Here is a 10,411-nt window from a genome sequence, read left to right as displayed (position 1 = left end):
GGCCGCCCAAATGCAATTTAATAATTAAATTAGAATTAATTGAAGGACCTTAAGAAATTATCATCTCAAATTTTGATGTTTGAGTTCGCCTTCATTAATTTCTTTCCCTTTGGAAGAGGGTGGGGGAGTCGTGGAAAAGTAATTTACTGACTAGGGTAATTATCCACTGCTTCCTAGTGAGAAAAAGTAAACTGAGGCCCACACTACATTAAAAACGAGTCCAATATTTAAAAGCGTAACAACGCCTCCATACTTTCCACTTCCCAATCTTGAGGGTCTATTATAAATGGCGTGGAAATGGGTTGGGGGGGGGGGGGGGGGTCGCCTTGAAACTGGCCCCCACTACCCTCCCTACTAAAAAAACAGAAACCCACCGCTTGTTTTGATCACTCAGTCTTGAAGGGAGAGGGGACCTTGAAACGGCTCAACCTCCTTGCTCCATAATTGGTTTTATAGTGCTGGCGAGCGGCCAGAGTGTTTTCTTTTTTTTTTTCACTGGGGACTTTGATTGACACTTAGTGCAGCCAATCAGGTAGTAGCTGTGTAAAACGTAGTGTTGGGCTGGGCTGGGGTTGGCTGGTGATGAGGGGAGATGGGCGGGGCTTGTAAAACAATGCTGTGTTTCATTGCTGAGGAGTTTACGGACGCGTCAGGGGCAGTCTCTCCCCCCCAGTTATCCCCTAGTTTACCTTCGGACGAGCCTGTAATGGACTACTCCAGTTTTCCCAACAACCTGGACGGATTTCGATAAACGTTTGCATTTTTAGCTCCTTCACCTCTGATTTCCCACATTCAAGTAAGCGGTCGGCATGTTTTTTTCTTTTTTGGTTTTTCTTTTTCCAGCTAAAGTGTCGGTGTTTTAAAACGTAATTCGGGTTGTAAATGTGAGTGAAAAGGGCGCGGAGGTTATTGCGTACGACATTTTGGATTATATAGCGGTTGTTGTCGATGTAAAAAGCACACTTTGGAGACGTTTCCGCCTAGAAAGTTTTGTGTGTCGTTAATGGAACCGTGAAAAGTTTGAAACGTGGCTGAAATGCCGTGCTCCTCCGCCGCCGTGCCGCATGGACCACATCGGAAAAGGATAGTTTGCAACCTAACTCACCTTCCCGGTCGGTTTCAGGGGGCTTAGAGGCTACATTTGTATCTGGTGGATTTTTTGAAGGAAGAAGGGTTTATTGTGATTTCTGAACAAGCCATTCTTCAGATCCCGCCCGCCTGGGTATCACGAGTCATTGCTTTAATGTGTGTTTGCTTGCAGCCTTTGAAGGTTAACTCGACTTTCGGCGTGTTTTTAACTTAAAATCATACAACTCGCAGTGTTTAACCAGTGTTTATTTATTTTCGGGCAAAATGTAAAAAATGTTTCCACAAGACATCAATTTGTTTTGTCTCTTTGTTGCCTGCATATAAAGTCGCAATTGCTTGTTGTTGTTCTCCTTAAAGTAACTTTTCTTCTATTTTCGTGTTTTTTAATACCACAAATACGGGCGTCCGCGAAGATTGTGTTTTATCACCTATTTCCCAAAATGATTAAAATCGACCCAGATCCAAGGCGCATTGCTCGGGTCGATGCTGATAAAACTGGATATCCGTCGATTTTGTGATGTTAAACACAATATTATATCTTATAAATACTAGTTCAGACTCGGGTCCAGATGGTAATCCGTCGATGATTTGATATGAGGTTTTAGTTTTTAACTGTGGACTGAAGTGTTTACGGGTTGGGTTTTGATTTCTTTCCTTGGGCAGCACCCATGTCCAACTGCGAAGTAGCCCGGACTAAATTCGCATCGGAGGGCAACAAAACACCGCTAACTCCGCTGATGAATGATGCAGGCTTTTGCAAGCTTATTTATTTTTAACCCGTTTGAAATTTATATTTGATGCGCCTCCAGTATTTATGGTGTATTGGTTTACAGAGCGACTCGGCCCACAGCCTACATTGCTGGTTTACGGTTTAGGAAAACAGCTGTGTAATCGGAAAAGGTAGAATAAGTTATTAAAATTTGACGATATGCGTTTCCACCGCGGGGTGTTTTCACGGCCGGGGCAGAGCAGCTGGCCGCCCCTCTCCTGCCTGTGTTTCCCTGGGAAGCGGAGCCCCGGAGCGGCTGCCTGCTCGGTGTGCAGTGGGGGTGGAGTGCTGCTAGTCCGCTCAAACATTAGATCATAATATTGTAGATATAAGTTCAAGTTGCATGGAGACGTGCAGTTGGGATACACCGGGAGCAACTCATACGGTCTTTCTGTCGACCAGCTATTATTCAACGTTTAGTTTCTGAAGTGGTTTTCCAAACTGCGTCATTGCTTGTATGGACCGCCTGTTCGCTGGAAAGAGGAGAAATCCGAAAACTAGCCTACCAGTTCCCAACAGTTTGCTCAGTCTGTCCTTTTTAGATTAGGTATCAAGCGATGTGTTTCTTATTGCATTTTATAGGTCAGCAGGATGGCTGAGAAGGAGCCGGAATCGCCTGGAAAACTAAACACATTATTATAGCCAGAATTGGCTTTTTCGGAATAGGGGGCCTCTCCGAACGGACAATTTCTTTTCACAACTTTCCCCTCTGTGGATAATGGATGGCAGAGATTTTGGACCTCCCCGATCCGTCCACGTACCACCTCCGTTGTTGGCGGGGCTCGCAATGGAGTCTCACCGACTCGGAGCAGCAGCTGCAGCCGGGAGGATCCCTCCCTCGCCCGGTCACTTGGGCGCGAGTCATCCGCCGCCCCTCCACTCTGGAAAATTCTTGCCATCGGGCATTAACCTACATCCACACCATAGTAAGTAAATGATGTTAGACTGTTTAAATGCTGCAGTGTGGCCGCCCCTAAAGCACAGCCCTCAAATGATCAAATATTAACTTGAAATAACGCTGCGCAAAAATGCGCACAGTTTGTGGCTGCCCATGGCAGCATGTGCGGTCATCACTCGGATGTCGCTACGGTGTTCTGAGGGAAATGGACCCAGATGTAGATTTCGTAAGGAGGAGTGGCTGTCATAAAGCTGTGACAAGTTTCAGATGTGAAAGTATGGGATCGTGTTAAAGATTCACAGCCTTTGCGATGGGCAACGCATTAGCGGAAAATTACTTGGCAGTGTGCAACACACACTAACAAACAGGGCTGGCTGTGGCGGATTGTGGTGTGGGTGTTGTTGCAGCAGTATGCAGGTCAGGGTGCAATGGTCTTGGATTGCTTGTGGACCATTATACCGTCATTGCCGTGAGAGCAGATGCAGTTTGTGTGTGTGTTTGGGAGAGTGGGGGTGGTAAAGTTGTGACCTTAGACGGATGACAGACCACTTCTTACCCTGTTGGGGGGATTTGCAGGAGTGTTTGTGTGAGTTAAGAATGGCTGTGACTGTTCAACCTCCAGTATTTTAAGTAAAAGCCACTCTCCTGGAACATTTGGCAAAGAGCTGATGCAGCTTTTTTTCCTGCATTTGTACCAATTCTGTTGGACATCCCTGCTGCTGCTTCTAGTACGCTGGGGAAGCTGTGTGCTCTCAAATGAGCACATGTTCGGTGCAAAAGTGGCTGGTTTTGATGTTTGGTCATTAAAAAGAAGGTGTGGCATGAACCAGGCAGAGGCTCCTTAAAGTGAACCCCCATGTGTTTGTTTACATCATTTAGGTGTGTGTGTGTGTTCCTGTGTTACCCAACTGTAGTCAGTAATCATGTACAGTATATGTCATTCCCTGCTGTGCTGGTGATTTTCCTTTTACTTTCACTGCCTGCACAGTGATGTCTGCTCCTGCTATTAGTAATGTAAGCCTTGAAATAATGTTGTGCAAAACAGATAACAATACATGCATGCAGTCTTGTGGTCAGTCTAAGGAAAAGGGTAAAGTCAGAGCGCTGTCATGTAGGTACAACCGTGGGGACTGCTGTGTCGTTTGGAAAATGGAAAGTCTGACAAATGCGCTCATCGAGTTGCTTACATCCCCGTGAAGTCATGCAGGTACAGCCAGAGAGGTACAATTACACTCTCTCCTGTTTCTTTTCACAGGTAAACCCCTGAGAGAATAATATTCCAGTTTAGCTGTGTTCCCCCGTCCTTATTGTGAGCGTGGGTTCAATGCAGCACTTGTCATTTGCAGTGCAAGGTACTAGAGGTCTAGTAAAGCGAGGTAGTGCTCCCATGGCAGGGCTCTGATGAAGCGTTAATTTGACACACCGACAGAGCCCACACACTCGACACACACGCACATGAAAAAGCTGTCAGAGATGAAATCAACTCGCAGCAGGGAGCGTTAGGATGATTGATGGGTATATCGCGGCAAAGAGATATGCCAGGGCACAGTTTATTGCAGCTAGTGGAACTGATTTTGCGGCTCTGAGATAACATGGAAATATTTCCAGGTGACATGATCAGACGTGTGGATTTACTACCAACCGTGCAAATATCACTTCTGGGTGAAATGTGTCTTTGTGGCAGCAGCAGTGTATTTCAGTTGGGATGATGTCCCCTCCTGCGGCTCTGAAACGAGCTGAAAACTGCTTGCGGTGTGTGTGTGCAGACTTGCTTGTGTGGAACAAGTTGATGTGTGTTTCTCAAGTGGAATTGACCCAACCACTGTTGCAGCCCAGATTGGCAGTTTAAACACTCCTTTAAAACGGGATACATTTTATTCTGCCCACACACTGACCTTCATACTCTCCGACTCTCATCTCCCCCACACACACACACACACACACACACTCACATCCTCCACCCACTGAAACACACCACTGTACGATACAGGTCATTTAGCTTTACGGCACTCCTCCATATCAAATCCCCACACATTACATTAACCAAACCCAACTGAGATCCCAGTCCCATGCTTGTAATAACGCTATACAGCCTGGTTACATGATAATTATCCAGTAATTGCAAATGTTCATAATGTTCCCTTTTTAATTGCAATAAACAGTTTGAATCCAGCGCTCAAGGAGCCAGCGTGAAATCAGAGGAGCCAAGGTTGCCTGCTGCTGTTTGTGTTTACACGTGTTTCATGGAATTCAAGACATTTTTTGTTTTGCACTGTTGTTTTTGGATGACCTCCTGATAGCAAGGGTGACTGTTTATAGCTGCCAACAGACTCTTATTTCCCAGGAGTCTCCTTCATTTTCTTTTTTAGTTCAGTTTTAATAGGATTTCCACTTGACTTAATGGAGTAGAGTGTCTCCCTTATTTTCACAACTCAAGGTTGGCAGATGTGAGAGAGACGCAGCTCAACATTTGTTTTAGCTGCATTGTGAAGTTGCAAATAGGTCATTGAATTTTTGCGCCTCTGTTAAGACATAATTTCCCATCAGCAAATCCTGCTTTCTAACCCACAGTACCTGCTCCTATTCATTCGCACGGGTCATATCTAAACACGATAAGGTCTTAGTCGCTGTTTATAAAATGGCTGTAAATGGTCCTCTGTCTACTGGAGGTCTGCTGGAGCCTCCATCACCAGATTGAGGCCATCTGTCCTCTTCCCTCCCTCTGGCATCCGAGCGCAGCAGAGGTAGGACCTGCTGAAATGTGACTGCATGAGGAGACCAGAGATACCAGAGAGACTCTACTACTACTGTTAAAGGCTGCCATGGCTGCAGATCCTTTTATTGTGAAGGGCTTGTGGTTGTGCAGGTGAAGAAATAAGAAGATTTTATCATTTTAGGTGCTATGTCTTCTTTTGCACTGCATTTCCCTGACAGTTAAACAGCGTGTGACATCCTTTCGCCTGGATAATGACCAGTTGTTTACTCAGTTCTTCTTCTACACAAACAAAACAATGTTTCTGCAGCTGCGGGAAATGTAAAGCACATCACTTTCTGTGCACCAGTGGCTTTTTTCCCGGTGGTTGAGAGCGGTAGAAATTGTAGAAGCATGCATTAACTGGGTGAAGGTTGAGTTTCTGTTGTGTTATATTGTTGGCCATTGTTATAGATGATTACCTTAACTGTATGGAATGACCTTACACGTTTTAAGAGGACAGTTTTGAACAAATGCCTGTTTAATGAGGCGAAAATGTCGTTCAGGGCTGTGAGACTTAAGGGAGAACACGTCTGAACCAGCAACTTTTCTGCCCTTTTGTCTCTCTCACGCACATTTTCAGTGTTCACAAGGGAGTAGCAGAATATAGGAGTGAGACACAGAGGCAAATGTAGGTGTTGTAGTGAGTGCAGAGAAGGGAAGTCAATAGATGGAGATGAAAACGGCTCAAGACAAATGGAAAAGGAGAACTAAATTGGCACAATCCCTAAGGTAGAGAGCAGTGTTTTGTTTTCAAGGGATAAGAGCTGAGGTGGTTGTTTGTGTGTGTGTGAGGGACACAGTGTAGATGAGAGGATTGAGGTCTTGTGTGTGGGAATGGGAGCATGTGATTGTGTTTAGTGCAGCTAGAGCTGGGGGTTCCCCCTGGGACTCTCTGCAGAGAGAAAGGAAGAGATTTATCCTGACCACAACACATTCATACATGGTTATATAAATGTGGTAGCCCTTCAAATGTTCTCTCTTTCAGTCTCACACACACACAAAAACACACAAGCGCAAGTGTAATTCATGCAGCTTGCGGGGCAGGGCAGGGTTGTCTTGGCCGATACCAATTTGTCTTCCATGCCACTTGGTTACTGTGTCTGTTTACGTTAAAATTAATGTGTTGAGTGTGTGTTTATATGTATTCAAGACACATACCCCTATATATATATGTGTGTGTGTGTGTGTGTGTGTGAGAAGATGTGGCTTGGACACATCCCCTCTCAGATTAATTGAATCCTTCAGGAGAGAAAACAGGCTCCTTAAGAGAAAGCACAAGGCCCCGCTGCCCTGCTACAATAAACCTGTCAGAGGCAGACAAACGACACACACTCATACACGCACACACACACACACACACACACACACACACACACACACACACACACACACACACACAGCTGTCAAACATAAGAGTCATCGGCCGAAGTGTGTGTGTGTGTGTGTGTGTGAGAGAGAAAACGAGCGTGCCGTGGCATGTCGAAATACCCAAAGCATTAGCTAAGCCGTTCACTCTGCCAGATCCCTCCCTTTAACTCAAACAACAGCCTCCGACACACAAAGGTCACATACTGCGTTATGTCTGTCTGTTTGGCTGCTTGTTGAGTCTCTACGTGTCCCATGACATAAGGGTTATAAAATTTATAATGTGTAGTGACATGTAAGAGACACACAGCAGGTTAGACATGTGAGAGAAGTCAAATTGGACTGATTCTTCACTATGTGGAATGTGCTTCAGCCAGCTGAGCCACCAGGACGACCTGCACATTTGACTGTTGGACACCTGACATAAGATTTACTGATAAATCGTTAGCCTCTAAAACTGAATGAATGGCACACTTGCTCTTTGTCCTTTCTGTGGTTTTTACTACAACTTCTCAGGAACAGGCTCGATTAATCTTTGTTACTGAGTAATGTGCTGATAACATTAATCACGTATTTGTTTTTTTTTAAAGATCTGATCATTTCCTGTCAGTCAGCAGCGCAGTGGTTTTGTGTTTCAAGATAAATGTTGACCAACCCTGTGGTACAGACGTAGACGTAGTTGTCACTTGCTCTTGAAAGTATGTGCGTGTGTGTTTCATTGCACCTGTGTTACCATGCAACTGTGCATGCCATTCTGCCTGTGTGTGACACTGCATGATTGTGTGTGTGCCTGTTGCGAGTGACGAGGACTGTGTGTCAAAATAACGCCTGCCATCTTCACAGGAGATTTTCGGAGTGCAACAGCATGGCACAGCGAGGCTCAAACACACTTGAGGTGTGTTTCCATCCAACTGTTGGAGCAACTTTTGCGTGAAGTTTCCGAGAGCTGCAAGAAAATGAAAACACAGACTTTGTGTTTTTTTTCTATTGTTTGGTTGAGGTGAAATAAATTGGCTGTTGTGTGGCAGACTGCTGAATTCCACTTAGCTGCTTCAGTTTCAGGGTCCTGCTCTTGTGCATGCTGGATCCCTGGGACACCTGAACAGAAGCCCTGTGCTTTAACTACTGTCTGCTGTGAAAAAGGTGTATTATGATTTCAATTCAACGCTTTTTGAAAAGATGATCAGGGTCACCGTATTCCTGTTTCCAAGGCCACTTAGTCTGCAGTGGATTTTCTTGGTTTTGACTTGTGTTACAGTTAATTAAATCCAACTTTGTTCATTTGTTTGTACATTAAGCCAGTGTACTCACAAGTCCAGGAGCAGGGAAGATGTTACCACAGCAGGTGATTTCTTATCCAGATTATCGAATTGATGTGCTACTCCATTTTGCACACTTTTACACCATATAACACGCCATGACAGTCACAAGTGTGTTTTGAACCAAAATTTGCACTTTCACTATCACCTGTTATAAATAATAAAGATATAATGTAAACACAACCTTCGAATAGTCCAGCTATAATACTCATTAAAAAAGTATATTAAAATATACATAAACAGTTGTATGAACTTCAATAACATACAAAATGTACAATAACAACATAAGCAATTCACCAAATAAAAATATGTGCTTAACTGGCTCTTACAGTTAGAAATGGTGAAATCTGTGCAAACGTCCCCAGTCACAGAGGGCGAGAAGAGTCAAGTTTTGAAACATGTTTTGGATAATTTGGTTTAGGCTTAAATCTTTTTTTTTTTTCTTTTTAATCCAAGAAACTAATACAGAAACATATCGATTTCTGCACCACTCATCTCATTACAGCCATGATGTGCAGCTCTTTTGTGAGAATGACTACAATGTATATTTTTTTCACTTCAATCTTTATTGCCAAGAGATTTGCAACATCAGATAATAACAGCAAAAACAGTTTGGGAAATTCATTCACCAACATCATTGGTCCCGTGTAGGGGGCGCTACCATCCCACAATCCCTCGTAATAGCCTTTTTACTTTCTATTAATAGTGTTAACTAATCAGATGTAGCCTATCCCAGAGAAGATTTATTTTCTTTGTACATTTGTTTTTTGCAAATCTATTTCCTTTACAAATGTATTGTGTAATTCCCTATTACAATAATACAAAGTATAGACACATCACATATTAACACAGTGCAATGTGGTTTGCAAAGCTGGCGGCTGACATGTCATAACGTGAACCTGTCATAGAGCAGAGACCGTTTTTTAAGTGAAGTTGAGAAACTGTTTGTGTTTGGCTTGAGCTCACAAATGCACAAACAAAATAGTTTCCTCTAAACAGCTCAGAACGCAGGAAAACCAGACACGTACGTTTTGAAATCATTAACAGGCGCACGCTTTAAACCACATGCTCACAGCCTGAATGAACACACTTAAAGACAGATATGTGCTGCCAGGCGTGAATGCAAATCCTGCACATCCATCGCATATATATATATATATATATATATATATATGTGTGTGAGGACCTCTTTTCCAGCTTTAAAAGTCAGGATTAATGGTTACCCGTGTCAGTGTGCCAGTTAGCTGTGGCAGAGACGGATAGCACAGCAGACTTTTACTGTTTTTGTTTTTCTTGCAGGGAATAAAAACCAGAGATCAATAGAGATTCCCCCCCAGCTAACCCTGCTCTGAGTACCGCTGATGGATAACAGATGGGTTCTGTGTGTGTGTGTGTGTGTGTGTGTGTGTGTGTGTGTGTGTGTGTGTGTGTGTGTGTGTGTGTGTGTGTGTGTGTGTTGTGTGTGTGTGGCAGACATTTATACCAGAGATTTTTGTTGTGCTATGTACATGTTCCAGTATTGTTGTTCTTGGATTCTGTTGTGTTTCAGTCCATCTTAGATCGATTTGCGATCAAGCCTCTTGTTCTTGAGTTTGATTTCACTGATTTTCACTGCGTTGGCGTGTGTGTGTGTGTGTGTGTCAGATTTGCAGCGGTGTCTCTATCAGAATTGATCTCCAGCAGGCCTTTCTCTTCTCTGATACAGAGATACGTTTCTTATGAGGATCTGAAAATGTAGGCTCAAAACGTGTTGGGAGTCAGAGAGCGTGTTTCTTGGCAACTTGCTTATCCCAATATGGCAAACTAACTGTCTTGTGAAGTGGGAGCCAAAGTGTGTGTGTGTGGTGGGAAAGCGGGGATGGAGTTGAGAAGGGAGAGAGAGGAAGGAAGGAAAGGGCTGAGAGAAAGAAAGAGGGAGGTAATGAAAGAGTAATTCCAAAACATTTAAAGAAACATTTCCCTCACAGCTACCATTTGGATGTTGTTTCTGGAACGAATAGTGCAAATGTTTTCCCTCGATCCTCCCCTCCCTCTTTCTCCTCCCTTAGACTGTTCAGGAAGGGGAAAAGGGATTTGGGGATTGTATTTTTTTTTTCCTGATTGCTGGCACGAAGCGTAACTGTGGACTTTGCACACATGGATAAAGGGCCTGTAGGCGGCTGTGATGCTGAGATTGATCCATACTCTAGTGGTGTGTGTGTGTGTGTTAAAGAGAC

At 43.9% G+C, this 10,411-nt stretch overlaps 1 protein-coding gene across 1 annotated transcript in view; it reads left to right on the top strand.

Moving 5' to 3' along the window:
- The first annotated feature begins 690 nt into the window (after positions 1 to 690).
- tnrc18 (trinucleotide repeat containing 18) overlaps positions 691 to 10,411 on the top strand; it is a 43,169-nt gene continuing 33,448 nt past the window's right edge. The window contains exons 1-2 of the mRNA XM_070923482.1: positions 691 to 796; positions 2,441 to 2,784. Coding sequence (XP_070779583.1) covers positions 2,577 to 2,784 — 208 coding nt within the window. The 5' untranslated portion in view covers positions 691 to 796; positions 2,441 to 2,576. The remainder of the gene's footprint in view (positions 797 to 2,440; positions 2,785 to 10,411) is intronic.

The sequence above is a fragment of the Enoplosus armatus genome, chromosome 17 (genome assembly GCF_043641665.1).
Source record: "Enoplosus armatus isolate fEnoArm2 chromosome 17, fEnoArm2.hap1, whole genome shotgun sequence".
Lineage (NCBI taxonomy): Eukaryota > Metazoa > Chordata > Actinopteri > Centrarchiformes > Enoplosidae > Enoplosus > Enoplosus armatus.
This window is presented reverse-complemented; position numbering and strand designations above follow the sequence as displayed.